This window comes from Oncorhynchus mykiss, chromosome 7 (assembly GCF_013265735.2).
Source record: "Oncorhynchus mykiss isolate Arlee chromosome 7, USDA_OmykA_1.1, whole genome shotgun sequence".
Lineage (NCBI taxonomy): Eukaryota > Metazoa > Chordata > Actinopteri > Salmoniformes > Salmonidae > Oncorhynchus > Oncorhynchus mykiss.
Window position 1 is genome coordinate 53,069,965 of NC_048571.1, and position 18,856 is coordinate 53,088,820.

The 18,856-nt window shown below is 42.2% G+C and overlaps 1 protein-coding gene across 9 annotated transcripts in view; it reads left to right on the forward strand.

Annotated features, from left to right (window-relative positions):
- The window catches only part of LOC110527984 (rap1 GTPase-activating protein 1), a 168,178-nt gene that overhangs the window by 147,088 nt on the left and 2,234 nt on the right, over positions 1-18,856 (forward strand). For 3 of the 9 annotated variants that reach the window (XM_036983493.1, XM_036983495.1, XM_021609665.2), the window contains 16 exons: positions 315-418; positions 2,444-2,522; positions 2,661-2,714; positions 3,105-3,188; positions 3,451-3,551; positions 3,906-4,035; positions 7,216-7,371; positions 7,616-7,687; positions 7,784-7,870; positions 8,141-8,281; positions 9,307-9,426; positions 11,634-11,743; positions 17,071-17,187; positions 17,709-17,844; positions 17,987-18,098; positions 18,189-18,289. In XM_036983493.1, coding sequence (XP_036839388.1) covers positions 315-418; positions 2,444-2,522; positions 2,661-2,714; positions 3,105-3,188; positions 3,451-3,551; positions 3,906-4,035; positions 7,216-7,371; positions 7,616-7,687; positions 7,784-7,870; positions 8,141-8,281; positions 9,307-9,426; positions 11,634-11,743; positions 17,071-17,187; positions 17,709-17,844; positions 17,987-18,098; positions 18,189-18,289 — 1,704 coding nt within the window. Of the gene's footprint in view, positions 1-314; positions 419-2,443; positions 2,523-2,660; positions 2,715-3,104; positions 3,189-3,450; positions 3,552-3,905; positions 4,036-7,215; positions 7,372-7,615; positions 7,688-7,783; positions 7,871-8,140; positions 8,282-9,306; positions 9,427-11,633; positions 11,744-17,070; positions 17,188-17,708; positions 17,845-17,986; positions 18,099-18,188; positions 18,290-18,522; positions 18,572-18,691; positions 18,758-18,856 lie in introns of all 9 variants that reach the window. The other 6 variants (XR_005052602.1, XR_005052603.1, XR_005052604.1 and 3 more) reach the window with 6 other exon arrangements.

Sequence of the window (18,856 nt, forward strand, 5' to 3'; positions counted from 1 at the left end):
TTCCAGCTGAAATTGGAATAGATTGAAACTGAAATGGGAATAGAAGGAAGTATTGTTTTTTGCTCTCTCAGATTCCCTCAGGTTGCTTACATCACAGGGTGAGCCTACATCCATTCATTCTCCTGGGGGGAGACTGTGTTTCTAACAAATGAAAGTATTTTCTGTATTTACCACTGTTAGGTTAGCTGGAGGAGCTTCTGTCTGTTTGAGCAGTGGAGCTGAGGGGGACTAGGCCAGTCAGAGAATTAATGAACAAGTGCCTGAGGCATGGATGAGTTGTAATCTGAGGGGATCTCCTGGTAATGTCTCTATAGGAACACTTTAACTACTATTCCATGGACACTGCCCTGGGCCACCTGGTCTTCTCCATGAAGTATGACGTCATCGGGGACCAGGAGCACCTCCGCTTGCTGCTAAGGTACCAATTATCTTTATCTCTCCCCTGCCACCTCCCTCTCTACACATTACCTCCTCTCCTGTTTCTTTTCTCTATTGCCCACTGCCGTTCTCCCCCATTCTCTTCTGTCTCCAGCACTCTCTTTATTTCTCTCCCCATGTGCCACTCTTTTCCTCCCTCTCTCTCTCTCTCTCTCTCTCTCTCTTTCTCTCTCTCTCTCTCTCTGTGTGTATCTCTCTCTCTCTCTGTGTATCTCTCTCCCTTTGTGTCCTCCTCTCAGGCTCTCTTCACCTAGTGTGCAGTACAAATACTGTTCCAGGACAGTATAGTCAATAATGGACTGCAGGCGCTTGACCACCATGTAGTGCTCAATAATACCTGACCCAGAGTAGAGGAGAGGGCATCGGTCTGCTTCAGCCTCTAAGCAGTCCTGTCCACATTTCCATCCCTATCGAGGTCCACTATGTGGTCAGAGAGAGGTTAATTTAGCTCAGGGTTAGCACTCTAGCCTTAAACACAGGCCACTGAAATTCTCAACTCCTCCCCGTTATAACACTAATGATAAAGTAGCAAGGCGGGAGGCAGCACTCAACGCTCCATAAAAGCTGTGAATGAATTTTACGACCCTAGAGAGAGGACTCCAGCAGTAGCGGCTGTTTATCCTCCTCCCACTTAATGTAAGAAAGAAGCTGGCGAGCGGGTGGCCCACCTGCTGTCTAATGATCAGCTGGGCAGTTTCCATGCTTCTGGTACAGTCACCACCTCAGTTACGTCAAATACCAACATTCACTGAGGTGGCTCAAGACCTATACTGAGAAATGACCCATGAAGACAGAAAATATTGAGACAAGGCTCTCTATTCCAATGTGGCCTGAGTTTGCAGGTGGTGTATGGCTGAGAGTAGTTGTGTTAGTTAGTGTGCTCGGTTTGCAGGTGGTGTATGGCTGAGAGTAGTTGTGTTAGTTAGTGTGCTCGGTTTGCAGGTGGTGGTGTTTCACAAACACTAATATATTAAGTCCAGCATAAGAAAATGGCAAAGATCAACTTAATTTTATCAAATCTAGAACTGATATTGTACATTAGATCTATTTCTGATGAGTTACTTTTATTGATCGTGTCTTAGTGTTAAACATGGCTTTACATATTTAATCACTTTACATTTGTATCCAGGAATTGTTGAGCACAGTGCTCATTCCACTAACACTAATTGGAGGTAAAGCTGAACGCATTGTAGCTTGATGTAGTTTCCTCTGTCAAAAGTGGCTCGCATGATGTTACTAATTGTGAGAATGGGTGGTCTCATCATTGATTGTCAATTTCCCCAACGGTTTTGATATCCGTTCATCATGATCCATTACACCTCAAAGCATATCAAATTGTTTGATACTAATATAGAAATGTGCTTTTCATTCTTCAAACATGCATACAACATTGTGTAAAAGTATCGTAAAGTTGAACAAAACAAAATGACCCACAATCCTCTGAAAACAGAGCCACATGGCAAGTTGTTGGAAGAACTTAAAATTCCTAAGATGAAAGGAAATATTATGAAAATTGAGTAAGTTAAACACAATTTCCCTTGTAGTTGTTTTTCACACACAAATTGTTATTTATATTATGCGTTTATCTTATGTTGAAATCATTTTTTTTTTTAGGTTGGTTTAACAAATGACGTAGAGTAAATTACTAATTATATTCAAGTAAATGTTTTTATGGCAAAATAATGATATTTTCAAGAATAATTTACTAACCACCTGAATAATTTTGTACAGTGCCGGTCTGAACAGTTTGTGTTGCTCATAGTTGGCTGTGGCAAGGCAGGCTATGCAAATCACCATTGTGTCTCCACAGCATTCAAGGGAAAATTCTTTACAATAGTTCTGCATCACATTTGCATCAGCAGGGATGTCAACAAAATGGGAAGGAAACAGATTTGAAATGGCACCAAAGTGTTGAAGGTTCTTTACATGGAAAACAAATATAATCCCCTCTATAGAAACAGAATGGTGAATATCTATGTGACTGTTCGAACATTTTGTCTTTTAGGACCAAATTAAAAACCCACCATGATGTGATTCCTATCTCCTGCCTGACTGAGTTCCCCAACGTGGTCCAGATGGCCAAGGTAGGATGACAGAGCCCAGAGGGCATGTTGTGGACAATGGTTGGAAAGGGACTTCTTAGATGTGGAGTTGAAACAAAAGATATTGTATAAAGTTGCAATGGCCGGAGGAAAAGTTGAAAGTACATTTTTATTTTGCAGCTGGTGTTTGAAGAGGTAAACGTGGACAGATTTTACCCAGTCCTCTACCCGAAGGTAGGCTCTGTATTCATCGTGAAATGTTCAATGGAGTAGCAAACTATTTTATAACTTTTTTATTATACACTAATATTTTGGTCCAGCAAGGAGCATTTATTAATGTTGTATTTCTCATCTATTTATGGTCCCCCCATCACTGCTCTACATTGATTCTACACTATTAGAAAAAGAAAAGGTGCTACAGTATCTAGAACCTAAAAGGGTTCTTCGGTTGTCCCCATAGGAGAACCCCTTTGTAGAACCCTTTTTGGTACTAGGTAGAACCCTTTTGGTTTCAGGTAGAACTCTTTTTGCTTCCATGTGGAACCCTTTCCACAGAGGGAACCCTTTTTTCTACGAGGTAGTCACCTTCACCTTTACTCTGCTAAATGTACTATCATTTTCCAGGCCTCAAGGCTCATTGTCACCTTTGATGAGCATGTCATCAGCAACAACTTCAAGTTTGGAGTCATTTATCAGAAGTTTGGCCAGGTGAGTGGTATATACCCTGTGGTAGTAAAATCATATAAAGTCATATATGCTGTATTTATAACAGTAGATGCGTTCCTGAATTTGGAGTATTATTATGACTGTGCTACTCATCATTGCATGGCAGCTTGGCCACTTTTAATAGACTATAGGTGTCTGAGCTTTTCCCTCCCCAAACTGAGAGGACTTTCTGTGCTTCCTCCTATGGAACTGTTGAGTTCAGATGTCTTACTTCCTCTTCATGGCCTTGTATTTCTCCCTGCAGACCACCGAGGAGGAGCTCTTTGGGAACAGCGACGAGAGTCCTGCTTTTGTGGAGTTCTTGGAGTTTCTGGGCGACAAGATTGAGCTCCATGACTTTAAAGGGTAAGAGTGGGCTTGCAAAGGCATTGGCATGGCAGACGATAGACTGGTCATGTCTCTTATTGATTACAATTTACTTTGACATGACTCCCTGGGTGATGACACTGCAGTCTTTCAGCCATGGAAATAATACATCTATGTTTATTACTGTAGTTCTGCTCTTAATCTCTCAATTTAGAGCAATATAATATTCTTAGTGATACTGACATTATGATTAAGTGGAAGGGAATAAATGCCCTTCGCATTTACTGCATGATGGATGAGACAGAGTGGTGTGGATGGGCTGTCTGGTTGCACAAAGACTGAGACTACCTGTGCTGCTGCTGTAACAGTCTGGTTCACACTCTGGCTCTGCAGGTTCAGAGGGGGACTGGACGTCACCCATGGCCAAACAGGAACAGAGTCAGTCTACACTAACTTTCACAACAAGGAGATCATGTTCCATGTGTCCACCAAGCTGCCATACACAGAAGGAGACACCCAGCAGGTAACTGTCTCAGTCAACTCACAGGCCCTATCCTGTCTGTCATTATGTCTGTCAGTAGCTGTAGATCGACTGTAGATTCTATCTACTTAATTTCTATTGAGTAACATAACTGGGTAATAAGTACCGGTTTGTAAAATCTGTGGAAAATATTTTTTGCCCGAGGGACTGTTATTCTTTTCTCCTGTTGGTGTCCTCAGTGACCCTGTCTGCTTTGACCTGAAAGGGTTATTTTTCATGACAAGTTGTAACTTCCGTTAAGATGGGTGTGGAGTAGCAAGGCATGAGCAACATGTAGTTTCCAATTTGATGACAGTCTGGTGGCTTAATGCTTTATCCTGCTATTTTGAGTGATTTTACCTACCTCACCTGCCCCCCTGGGAGAATATTCCCAAGGAGAGTCCATATTCTCAGCAGACGAATGAGCAACAGAGCTGAGCCATGTGGGCACACAGAAGATAGCCTTGTAGGCAAAGACGAGCAGGGATTCAGTGTGACACCAAAGAGATACAGGCAAAGATGAACAGACACAATGTGTTGAGAGGAAGAGGAAGGAAAACAACTAGCAGTCCAAAGTGGAGGTTTACTTGGCGTTGAGCCTGTGTTGAGATCATTATTGAGTGTCTGTGTTTCACCATGGTTATACATGACAGCGCTCACTCCCTTGTTGTCCATCTGCCCTCATGCATAGTAGCTGTTCTGGTACCATCTGGCCCCTACTGGCCCCTGTGTGTGTGTGTGCGTGGGATTATTGAATAGATATATAGCCTCTATGATAATAACAACAACATCGTCCTTATTTCTTTAGAGCTTGAAACAGATGGTTGATTGTTCTCATGTGTAAAACACAGTGTCAAAACACAGGACTATAAAGCAATTCAGCTAAAGCCCTAAAAATAAATATTTGCCATACTGTTTTATGCATACAATCAATATGCTCTGTGCTATTTTATGGCAGAGCTTAGCTCTGCAGTGAATGTCATTAATCAACAGGTGTCATGAATATCTCCCCAATGTTCACAGGGGTGTGCAGAATAACATGTCAAACTGGTGACTGAACAGTGAGTCAACACATGTTAGAGAGCAAGTGCTAAGCTGTAGAGGCCTATAATCACAATGCAGGGAAATATGATCTTCCAGTGACCAAAATGAGGTTGAAAAGAGGCCCAAAAAATGTTCAAAGATTCCAGTCACCCTAGTGACCCAAGTCATAGACCGTTCTCTCTGCTACCGTACGGCAAGTGGTACCGGAGCGCCAAGTCTAGGTTCAAAATGCTCCTTAACAGCTTCTACCGCCAAGCCATAAGGCTGCTGAACAATGAATCAAATATTTTTTACTTTAGTTTATTTAGTAAATATTTTCTTAACTCTATTTCTTGAACTGCATTGTTTGTTAAGGGCTTGTAAAGTAAGAATTTTCACACAACGCTTTGTGGATAGGCACTGTTTTAGATAATGAATTGTCTCTAAATTATTTTACGTTGATTTTAATTTCTGTGGTAATTGGTGCATGTGACAAATAAAATTTGATTTGATTCAATTTTTACGTTGAAATTAGGTTCATTTTTGGTTCTGAATTACAGTTGAAAATAAGTATTTTACAGAAGTTGAAAATACGTCATTTACGGACTTTGAAAATATGTATTTTACAGATGTTAAAAACAGATGTTTTTTTACGGACATTGAAAATACGTCTTTTACATTTTTTCTTATTATTGTAATGAGCTCCACTCCCAAACAAGACCAATTTTGGTCGGTCCGGCCGGAAGTCTATGTGTCACAAGTTTGTACAGCACAGTACCGCACAGTACTGTACAGCAGAACACAGTAGAGTTTAGTTCAATACAGGAGAGTACAGTAGAGTTTAGTTCAGTAGAGTATAGTACATTAGAGAACAGTACAGTAAGGGACAGTAGTGCTAAGAGATTACTACTTTTTAAGGTCGGTTCAGTTTCGGAAAATTATCACAGTTTTCAATTTTGGTTTCGCAAATGTTGTTTTAACATTAAATGTACTATGCTTTATGTGGGTTGAATACTGTAACAACACAGAATAAAACAATTAATAAAAGTTCCATGATGGTAGTGACTGCCCATTACTGCTTATCACTTATTAAGCATAATTTATTCACATTACTTTAATAAAAATGTTCAATTGTTGTTTATATTACATTTATTTTATTTCATGAATGTATTATTTCATTCCAAATCATCATCATCTCTCTATAGAGCTGCTGCCTATGCTGTCTGACAAAATCACTTTTTTAGTCGTTCTTCGAAGTAAATAAGGCATACTTTTAGGACTGCTGAATACCAACTATCAATCACTTAGATCATGTATTTTCAGGTAGAGATACCTTGTGAAGCAACTGCTCTCTATCCCTCTCCATCACACTTTCTTCTGTCTCTTCTCTCCCTCTCCATGTCTGCCCCACACTAACGTAGCAGGCTTAAAATAAACATACAGACCGGACAAGTAGGCGTGCAATGGATTATGGTCATTGAAGTTAATTACCACATTTTCTGTACCAGACTATGTAGAATATGTGCCTGTTGGAATCTACAACTCCCTACTGCATGGCACAGTTCGAGATTGATCTAATTTACCTCTAGAGAAACTACGCAATGCGCGCATTGAGCTCATAGAAAAAAACTGAACAAAATGGAATTCAAATAATTCATCTGACGTCGATCAATTAGTTGTTTAAAATAACCTAAATGTTAGTAATCATACTCTGCTGTGCTGTACTGTACTGTACTGTGGTGTACTGACTGTCCAAACTTCTGAAACCTAGACATCTATGATTTGTTCAAATTTGGTCCGGTTCAGATTTGAAGGGACGTCTGTGGACATTGAAATCAAGGCCAGTCAAGGTCTTTTCAAAGTCCATGGACACCAGACGGTGCTCACTGGGCTGTCCCTTTTAGTCTCCACTCACTGAATGGGCTATAGGCTGCCCTATGCCTTTCAATAAGCATCACATGACTGCAATTGTTACTTGAAAACTGCTTTTAGAGAGATGTTTCATACTTACAATTAGTAAGCACAAATTGTTTCTGTACTATGCATTTAGTGGATTTTTTACCTGTTTAATTCATCAAGGTGTTCTTTGCTGATCTTAATGCAGTGGTAAAGTTTATGTCCATAATGGTGACACGGTTGTTTGTGCTGTTGTGTTTGCAGCTGCAGAGGAAAAGGCACATAGGCAACGACATCGTGGCCATCTTGTTTCAGGAGGAAAACACACCCTTTGTGCCAGACATGATAGCCTCCAACTTCCTGCATGCCTATGTGGTGGTGCAGGTGGAGAATGCCTGCTCAGACACCGTCACGTACAAGGTACTATAAGCCTAGGGACACTCCTCACAGTCTATAACCCTGCACAAGCCTGCTATTTCAATACATAGAGACTCGGCCCAAGGCAACCTACATATATATGCCTTACTAGATATCAATCAGTAACTGACTGCCCATTATCTTCCTCATAAAGGTTTTTAGGGGCTAGCCAGTGTTATGTGATTTAGTGATAGCATAATGGGCTGTTGTCATTTGGATACATTTCACCGCTCTTCTTCCCCTCCAGGTGTCTGTGACAGCGAGAGACGATGTGCCTTTCTTTGGACCCGCTCTACCGGACCCGGCCATCTTTAAAAAGGTGAGAAGTCATGAATCTAAGTAATGCATAAACTAGGTGAGCCCATGAGAGGGACAACATATTCATGTAGCCCTTCCTCCTCCCCTTCCTCTCTAGGGACATGAGTTCCATGAGTTCCTGTTCACTAAGCTGATAAATGCGGAGTACGCCTGTTACAAGGCTGAGAAGTTTGCCAAGCTGGAGGTGAGAGCATGAGCGTGCCACGGCATGCTTTGCAGTGTGGGGGCGGAGTCACGCGGCTCTCGCTGCACCACTTTACTATGACGTCTGTTTGTGTGTTTGTAGATGCTGTATGTGATGATGAATGACTGGATCGTGTCGGTTCACATACTCATTACAAGTGTGTGTGTGTGTGTGTGTGTGTGTGTGTGTGTGTGTGTTGAACAAGTGCACAAGTGTTTACATACGATTGATTTCAATAGTTCTGACTGGCGTAATGTGTGTTGTTGTCAGGAGCGCACACGGTCGGCCCTGTTGGAGACACTGTATGAGGAGCTACACATCAACAGCCAGTCCATGATGGGCCTGGGAGGGGACGAGGACAAACTGGAGAATGGGGGTGGAGGGGGGGGGGGCTTCTTTGAGTCCTTTAAGGTAACCCTCCACTATACGAGGTGCAAGCTTAATCGGGCACATGACATGCATGAGAGAGGTTGAATATTATTTCCTGGAAGGGATTCTGGGTATTCAAACATGAAAAATAATGCACAGAAAAGAAAGTGCTCTCTGGCAGTGCCCTGGTGCTGTTGAAGATTCCATAATTAGCTGTTACCGTATCACATCCCACTTTTAGTGTCATGTGACTAGGCGAGGATCAGGGAGTTGGGAGCATCCCTGTCAATGTGCATCCTGCAATCTGACTCTATGTCCTTCATCAATGACCATTAGGGTGGCTGAGCGTGGAGTGTGGGCAGGACAGTGTGCCATGGCAGTGGAGGAGCTGTGATTATGTGTCTCTGAAGAACACTGTAATGGACTCTCATTAGCGAGCTGATGACGCTGCTCGCATGGCAACCCATGTGCCAATATGCTCTTTTCTTCTCTGGCTCTGTCTTGTCTGTCTCTTTCTTTTCTCTCTTTATGTCTATCCAGCGCCGCACATTTTATATCACTAGGCAAGTCAGTTAAGAACAAATTCTTATTTACAATGACGGCCTAGGAACAGGTTGTTAACTGCCTTGTTCAGGGGCAGAACGACAGATGTTTACCTTGTCAGCTCTGGGATTCGATCTAGCAACCTTTCTGTTACTGGCCCAAGGCTTTAACCACTAGGCTACCTGCCACCCCACATCATTCATGGATGAGTCTACTGAGCACCTGCAAGACATTGAAGGATTATATCACTCTCCTCTGAACACCCACTCTCAGACCTCAGACTTATTTTACACTTTCCTGTCAGTGTGAAACACTGGAACTGTCTTACACTAATAGACATCTTCTCTCTTTTGGCCTCTCTTTCCCTCTCACTTATCTACACTGCCCCCAAGTGTTCAAATACGGTCCTGCATGATCTCCATCACTGGTTATCATTAGAATCAGGGTTAGTGTGGTTAAGGCGAGGGTTAGGGTCCATACACACTTACCGACCGTGTCTCCTCGTCTCTCTCTGTACTCTGTAGCGGGTGATCCGCAGCAGAAGCCAGTCTATGGATGCCATGGGCCTCAGTAACAAGAAGCCACACACTGTCTCCACTAGTCTCAGCGGCAGCTTTACCGAGACCCCCAAAACCCCAGGGATAGTAAGTAACCCTTTTGGTTTTACCAGAGGCCCACGTGGGCCTAAGTACTGACTCCCCTGTAGTAAACACTGACCCTCCCCTAACAACACTCAATACATTCATACCCTATCCTCTCAGCCCTGTGGGATTGGCCTAGACTGTCTGTAGCAAACGCCTTATTCCTCCCATCCTTGTCTATCCTACCTGTGCTCAAACCCCTTTATTTAACACACTGTTTCATATATGTGCCCCCCACTTTAAACCTCATATCCGTCACCTCTACAGTTTGCCATTTTCCATGACTTTTTCCATGGCCTTTTTTTAAATTAACCACTGTTAATTCCACAGTAATGATTGTCATTTTCATATCATGATAATGTTATACAGTCATGCTTAATCTCAAACCATATTTATTTTCATATTGTGAAACCCAGTTCCCAGATCTGTTGAGGCATAAAAAATAGGCGCTATTGCACCTTTTTAAAAGTTTTTCTTATGTGAATGATCCCTTTCTGCCCTTTTACAGACTTAGTGGGCTTTTGACTCAGACTCTCATAACATTTTGAATCCAAATTTGCTTTCTCTGACAACCTGAGAGCCAGTTGAGAAGAGATGAGTTGAGCTGTCTGACTACCCAGAGTCCCTCCCTTGTTACCTTGCTGGCATGAGTGTTGCATGTGCTGCTGTAGCCTCTTTATGCAGCCTAGCATTGTCGCTGCATGAAGCCTATCCTGTATGGAGCTGTGCCTGGTGGCCAGTTGTGAAGACGAGAAGTTAGTACACAGTCTCCTGTATGAATGCACCCACCTATTTCCACTTTGTGACACACACTGTTGCAGAATACTCTGACTGGCAATCCAAAGAAACAGCTGCTGTTTTTCAATTAGTTCGCCAAAATAAATCTGCCCTTTCACATACTAACTTTTTGGATTGTGACAGACTCTTCTGTATCTCTCTCTATCTGTCATATTTTATTTTTAAAAGCCACAATCACGATAAATTGACTAAATGATCACGATAACGATAAATTGAAGGATACGTTTATAGCATTGTGCACCACAATGTTTCCCTTAAAACTAATACTTTGAATGTTGTTCCATTAACGATCGGTCATATTAGCAAACTGATTTGATTTTAAACATCACACCTCTCTAGTTAAGGCTACTTATCCTAGTGAACCATTTCTGCAAAATGTCCACGATAAGCTGTCGGTATGGTCGGTGTCGATACCTTTTGGTTTATCATCCCAGCTCTACCAAATACAGTACGTTATGCCCTTCTGTGGTCTCGGACTCTAGTCGAGCTTTCAATATGAATGGCCTTCCAATGTGTGTTCAATATGTCGCCTGTCTTCTCTGTCCTATGGTATACTGTGAGCTCATGTTCTAATTTGCAACTTGCTGTTCCAATGCTACATGCTGCATGAAATCTCATGGTGACTTTGTTTCTCTGCAACTCTCAATCTCTTTCTATTTATCCCTCTTTCTCTTTCTCTGCTTTCTACTGCCCTGTGTGATTCAGTCATTACTTGTCCCAGGGAAAAGTCCCAGTAGGTATCATGGACGTCGCGGCAGTGCCATAGGGATAGGAACCATAGAAGAGGTTCATGTATAATTCTCACTTCTAATTCGCTGTTTCTCTGCTGTTTTCTTTGCTTATTTGTCTGGTTATCTGTCTCTTTGCATAACTCAATTACTGTTGCTTTCTGCCTCAACCAATATTTTTAGTTTCATTTATGAAGCAATCATTTTCAACATCTCAAGTGTGGGGTAAAACCACTGGGTTATTATAAAGCTATAATTTAGGTAATAAAGAGTTTATGAAGAATACCCATCGCAAAAATGGAAAGGTTTGTGAGAATACTTACTGGTTTATTACCTTACTCCGTGTATCAATTCCTCTCTTTCACTCATGATGAAGTGATGGACTATCTCAAATTGTCTTTCACCAACATGCTGCTGTCACTTCATTTTAGTCCCCCCATAACGTTTGTCATGTGTTGTAGGTAGCAAGTATCATATACTGAAGGCATTTGAGTCATTGTGCAGACTCTCAATGACATTTAACAAATGCCTTTCACTCATATTTGAATGGAATTCACGTTTTCACTGGCTGTAAAACAGGCCAAGTAATATCTTAGACAGTGTACTACAGCCTCCATGTTTTACTATAAGTCATGCTAGAGGAATATAGTACTGTGGCTGACTAACCTATCCACTACTCCCCAGTCTCTGATCATTCCTGGGAAGAGCCCCACCAGGAAGAAGTCTGGGCCTTTTGGCACCCGACGGAGCAGTGCCATCGGGATCGAGAACATCCAGGAGGTGCAGGAGAGGAGGTGAGAGGAGGGCTTGGGCTACCTGGAGATAAAAGAGGAAAATGGGAGTGTCAGAGAAAATGGATAGAAAGAGGTGGTGAAATTAAACATATCAGAAGTGTGGGCCAATACCACAAGTCACTATAAATGGCTGTCAGTTGTTACGTGGTTGCATTTTACAGAAGTGTTTCAGTTGCATTAGCATTAGTGGCTAACGGTAGATTAGAGGTAGGGATAGGTTAAGGTTAGTGTTGGGTTCATGTTAGGGTAGGGTTAGCTAACAAGTAGTTGCAAAATGCTATGGTTGTGTTTAGCTACATTCGCATTTTACGCCTACCTATCCTCCTCAACAACCTCCTTACTTTTGTTTCTGTCTAAAGTACCTCCCACAACATCAGCTTGCCTAGTGTTTTTTTTTGCCAATGCTATGACGGTTACAAACTAGTGTTTATTTGTCCTGCGAATTGGCACGGTTTTATGCCTCAAGAGATGGGAGACAACGGGTAAAGAGAGAGATGAGGCATTCAAAGATACAGGGCTGCCAACTTTTGAATAAATCTTGGAGTGAGATTTGTTATGTGAATTTCATTGCCCCCCTGGCCCTAGAAGGGGGACTGGGAAAATTGTTCTGTTTTAAAGCTAATTTCCTGCAAATCTACGTATTTTGACAAGGCTTGGGTTTATGACCAGAGTGGAAAATAACAAAATAAAAACCACAGGTCAGGTGTATTCAGGATGCTTTGAACATTAAATGAACACTCAAAATTCGACAACTTTGTTACTTTGAGATTTTGGGGGGATCCATTTTAAAGTATGCTAATACATTTTTGGGGGCGGTATTTTTTAGGTCGTTTGGCACTTCATTCAGATAGTAATGAAATGAAATAGGTGACAGGCAAATGCTAGAAACAGTGGGAAGGTTGGATTGATCCCTGTTCTCAGCTAGAGAGTTATATGCAACATGTGCCAGGGAGTGTTACCACTACACCAAGACTCTGCACAGCAATTGTGTTATATTAATGGTTGATGGCAGAAGGTAACCAAATCATAGATTACAATCTCTGTCACGTTCGTGTGGAGAGACGGACCAAGGCGCAGCGTGATTGGAGTTCCACATCTTTATTTTTAGTGAAATTTAAAACAAACCAAGAAACAAACCATGACCGTGCAGTACTGAGGTGACATGAATCTGCCCCTACACCCTAACCAAATTATGAATCAATTTTCTCCCCACTCTAGAATCAAATGTACACTTTTGGGATCACAACCTGTTTGACAAAGTTATTTTCACAGTTACGAATCAGGTCACCCTACCAAACTTCCCTGCTAAAACATAACGTAGGTCTGCTGCCTTTTTTTTGCAAGTGTGGATTACATCGATTTTAGTACATGCTGTCAAAAGGCTGCATTCTGCAATAGATTTATGGACGGGAGTAACAGCAACCTAAGTTTGTTCACAACATTTTACATAAAACAGTGCTACAATGCTACTCTTTTTACAGGTAAAATATCTTGAAATAATATAATTTATTTGTATTTAGCCTGTTTTAGGTAAAAATAAGACAAATATAAAATCAGCGGAGAACGTTCTCACCCATTCAGCGCCACCCTAATCTGAGAGGCATTTCTGTAAAACGTGCATCCAATCAACTTGATCTCTCACATAACTAGGCCAATCATGTGCTTTAATGTGCCGCTTTTCAGAGTGCTGTGAATCGCAGGAGCAGATGGTTTGATTTCAAAACGATTTGGAGCACAGTTGAAAAGTAAACGCGCTAATGGACTAAAATAAAAATAAAAACAGTAGTTTTCAATAAGTGACATATAAGGTGTGCCGTGAGAGCATGAGGGTCAAGTGCGTGTGTCTCACGGCCAATGTGTGTGAGTTGGCAGCTCTGAAGGTATGTGAGGTCACTGGAGAGACATGTTGGTGTTTGACTCTTCCAATCAACAAAACCGATAGGCTTTAGCATCCTGATCTCAATTCAAGGGGCTTTATTGGCATGGGAAACATACAGTGCCTTGCGAAAGTATTCGGCCCCCTTGAACTTTGCGACCTTTTGCCACATTTCAGGCTTCAAACATAAAGATATAAAACTGTATTTTTTTGTGAAGAATCAACAACAAGTGGGACACAATCATGAAGTGGAACGACATTTATTGGATATTTCAAACTTTTTTAACAAATCAAAAACTGAAAAATTGGGCGTGCAAAATTATTCAGCCCCCTTAAGTTAATACTTTGTAGCGCCACCTTTTGCTGCGATTACAGCTGTAAGTCGCTTGGGGTATGTCTCTATCAGTTTTGCACATCGAGAGACTGACATTTTTTCCCATTCCTCCTTGCAAAACAGCTCGAGCTCAGTGAGGTTGGATGGAGAGCATTTGTGAACAGCAGTTTTCAGTTCTTTCCACAGATTCTCGATTGGATTCAGGTCTGGACTTTGACTTGGCCATTCTAACACCTGGATATGTTTATTTTTGAACCATTCCATTGTAGATTTTATGTTTTGGATCATTGTCTTGTTGGAAGACAAATCTCCGTCCCAGTCTCAGGTCTTTTGCAGACTCCATCAGGTTTTCTTCCAGAATGGTCCTGTATTTGGCTCCATCCATCTTCCCATCAATTTTAACCATCTTCCCTGTCCCTGCTGAAGAAAAGCAGGCCCAAACCATGATGCTGCCACCACCATGTTTGGCAGTGGGGATGGTGTGTTCAGTGTGATGAGCTGTGTTGCTTTTACGCCAAACATAACGTTTTGCATTGTTGCCAAAAAGTTCAATTTTGGTTTCATCTGACCAGAGCACCTTCTTCCACATGTTTGGTGTGTCTCCCAGGTGGCTTGTGGCAAACTTTAAACAACACTTTTTATGGATATCTTTAAGAAATGGCTTTCTTCTTGCCACTCTTCCATAAAGGCCAGATTTGTGCAATATACGACTGATTGTTGTCCTATGGACAGAGTCTCCCACCTCAGCTGTAGATCTCTGCAGTTCATCCAGAGTGATCATGGGCCTCTTGGCTGCATCTCTGATCAGTCTTCTCCTTGTATGAGCTGAACGTTTAGAGGGACGGCCAGGTCTTGGTAGATTTGCAGTGGTCTGATACTCCTTCCATTTCAATATTATCGCTTGCACAGTGCTCCTTGGGATGTTTAAAGCTTGGGAAATCTTTTTGTATCCAAATCCGGCTTTAAACTTCTTCACAACAGTATCTCGGACCTGCCTGGTGTGTTCCTTGTTCTTCATGATGCTCTCTGCGCTTTTAACGGACCTCTGAGACTATCACAGTGCAGGTGCATTTATACGGAGACTTGATTACACACAGGTGGATTGTATTTATCATCATTAGTCATTTAGGTCAACATTGGATCATTCAGAGATCCTCACTGAACTTCTGGAGAGAGTTTGCTGCACTGAAAGTAAAGGGGCTGAATAATTTTGCACGCCCAATTTTTCAGTTTTTGATTTGTTAAAAAAGTTTGAAATATCCAATAAATGTCGTTCCACTTCATGATTGTGTCCCACTTGTTGTTGATTCTTCACAAAAAAATACAGTTTTATATCTTTATGTTTGAAGCCTGAAATGTGGCAAAAGGTCGCAAAGTTCAAGGGGGCCGAATACTTTTGCAAGGCACTGTATGTTAACATTGCCTTAGCAAGTGAAGTAGATAATAAACAAAAGTGGAATAAACAATTAAAATGAACAGTAAACATTACACTCACAGACATTCCAAAATAATAAAGTAATGTCAAGTGTCGTATTATGTATATACACTGCTCAAAAAAATAAAGGGAACACTTAAACAACACAATGTAACTCCAAGTCAATCACACTTCTGTGAAATCAAACTGTCCACTTAGGAAGCAACACTGATTGATAATAAATTTCACATGCTGTTGTGCAAATGGAATAGACAACAGGTGGAAATTATAGGCAATTAGCAAGACACCCCCAATAAAGGAGTGGTTCTGCAGGTGGTGACCAGACCACTTCTCAGTTCCTATGCTTCCTGGCTGATGTTTTGGTCACTTTTGAAAGCTGGCAGTGCTTTCACTCTAGTGGTAGCATGAGACGGAGTCTACAACCCACACAAGTGGCTCAGGTAGTGCAGCTCATCCAGGATGGCACATCAATGCGAGCTGTGGCAAGAAGGTTTGCTGTGTCTGTCAGCGTAGTGTCCAGAGCATGGAGGCGCTACCAGGAGACAGGACAGTACATCAGGAGACGTGGAGGAGGCCGTAGGAGGGCAACAACCCAGCAGCAGGACCGCTATCTCTGCCTTTGTGCAAGGAGGAGCAGGAGGAGCACTGCCAGAGCCCTGCAAAATGACCTCCAGCAGGCCACAAATGTGCATGTGTCTGCTCAAACGGTCAGAAACAGACTCCATGAGGGTGGTATGAGGGCCCGACGTCCACAGGTGGGGGTTGTGCTTACAGCCCAACACCGTGCAGGATGTTTGGCATTTGCCAGAGAACACCAAGATTGGCAAATTCACCACTGGCGCCCTGTGCTCTTCACAGATGAAAGCAGGTTTACACTGAGCACATGACAGACGTGACAGAGTCTGGAGACACCGTGGAGAACGTTCTGCTGCCTGCAACATCCTCCAGCATGACCGGTTTGGCGGTGGGTCAGTCATGGTGTGGGGTGGCATTTCTTTGGGGGGCCGCACAGCCCTCCATGTGCTCACCAGAGGTAGCCTGACTGCCATTAGGTACCGAGATGAGATCCTCAGACCCCTTGTGAGACCATATGCTGGTACGGTTGGCCCTGGGTTCCTCCTAATGCAAGACAATGCTAGACTTCATGTGGCTGGAGAGTGTCAGCAGTTCCTGCAAGAGGAAGGCATTGATGCTATGGACTGGCCCGCCCGTTCCCCAGACCTGAATCCAATTGAGCACATCTGGGACATCATGTCTCGCTCCATCCACCAACGCCACGTTGCACCACAGACGTGGTGGTTTTCCACTTTAATTTTGAGTGTGACTCCAAATCCAGACCTCCATGGGTTGATAAATTTGATTTCCATTGATAATTTTTGTGTGATTTTGTTGTCAGCACATTCAACTATGTAAAGAAAAAAGTATTTAATAAGAATTTCATTCATTCAGATCTAGGATGTGTTATTTTAGTGTTCCCTTTATTTTTTTGAGCAGTGTATATACACAGTGTTTTAACGATGTGCAAATGGTTCAAGTACAAATGGGAAAATAAATACACATAAATATGGTTGTATTTACAATGGTGTTTGTTCTTCACTGGTTGCCCTTTTCTTGTTGCAACATGTCACAAATCTTGCTGCTGTGACTGCACACTCTGATCTCTCTCTCTCTATTTCCCTCAGTCGGGAAGTGTCCCCCAGCACACAGAGGACCCCAGACAGTGGACACATCTCCCAGGACCCCAAATCAGAGAACTCATCCAATCAGAGCTCACCAGAGATGCCCACCACAAGGACCAGGTGAATAGACAGCACGCAAAAGGGCTCAGTTGAACCCAGGCTGAAGAATGTGTTTGTGCACTGCAAAAAATAATTTATAATATTTCAAGATATTTTTCAAGATAATTTACCTTCATATGATGATTAAGGTAAAATATCTTGAAATAATATAATGTATTTGTATTTAGCGCCTGTTTTAGGTTAAAAAAAAAAGATTATATGACAATGACGATAGATAATTTAGCTTGATAAGAAACAACTAGAAAAGGGAAAAAAGTGAATTATCACTCAATATAAGATTTTTTGGCTTGTTTAGTTTGTACTTTTTGCAATGTGTATTAGAGTGGTCATTTACATTTTAGTCATTTAAGCAGACTCTCTTATTCAGGAACAATTCGGGTTAAGTGCTTTGGTCAAAGGCACATCGACAGATTTTTTTTACCTTGCCGGCTCGTGGATTTAATCCAGCGACTTTTCAGTTACTGGCCCAACGTGCTTAACCGGTAGGCCACCTGTCACCCCAGAGTGACCCAGGTGTGTAGTTCCGCCATCTGTTGCAGGGCTCCATACATCCCTGAGGCCCAGGACCTGTCCCGCTCCTCATCCAATGCTAGCAGCTTTGCCAGTGTGGTGGAGGAACACGATAATGTGTGCATCGAGGAATACAACACTGGACTGGTAGGTGCCACTGTTTTCCCACCCACCCTCACTCACCAACATACAACACACCGTAACATAGAGGTTCATGTCTATATAATTGTGACACACACTCGAAAAAGATCCTGACTGACATTTGCTCTTGTGTTTTTGTTTGTTGCAGGAGAGTCTATGCTCTTTTGGAACACCATACAAGAAGGACTCATTTGCGTACGTCTCCTGGATAGAGGATAGTATGAGCAATACTAGTGCAACCAGCCAGGTCAGCTCTCCAGGTGAGCTTTTTAATAGTGTTTTCAATACTGCCATAAGGCTTCAAAAGTTTAGTTTGTCATGATGGCCCATCGTCTGCCCCTCCCTGACAGCACCTGCACTGCCCCATCAGACTGAGGGGGGCAAAAGGGTAGAGCTCAAAAGGGCAGAGAGCCGAGACAAGACAGAGAGGTCACAGGATAAGTCATCATCGGTAAGATTGGTTATACTATTTTAATAATCAGATCCACTGTAACATCTACGCTCGTTCACTGTACTAGATATGTACAATGGAATACAATCAAATACAGATTTCATTCTGCTAACATACAGCACAGGAGGTTGGTGGCACCTTAATTGGGTTTGTGGTAATGGCTGGAGTGGAAAAAGTGAAATGGTATCAAACACAAACACATGGTTTGATGCCATTCCATTCACTCCTTTCAGGCCATTATTATGAGCCGACCTCCCCTCAGCAGCCTCCACTGACACACAGGTATATATTGGTGTTAATAAATGGGCTTATAAATGTATAAACTTACCCTTCATTGTTGTTCAGTAATTGTGGTCTTTGTTAACCTTGTCATTCTCTTTCTGTGTCTGTCTGTGTGTCCAGAATTGTTAGCCTCTCCCCATTGATCACTACATGGGTGTCCATTAGCAGGTACCTGAAGTTTTCCAAGTCAGTAGATGTAACTAACCATGTGTTACCCATGTCTGTTTTTGGATTGGTTATGTGTGATGACCAGATAGGGTCTGACCCCAGTCTCTCTCTCCTCTC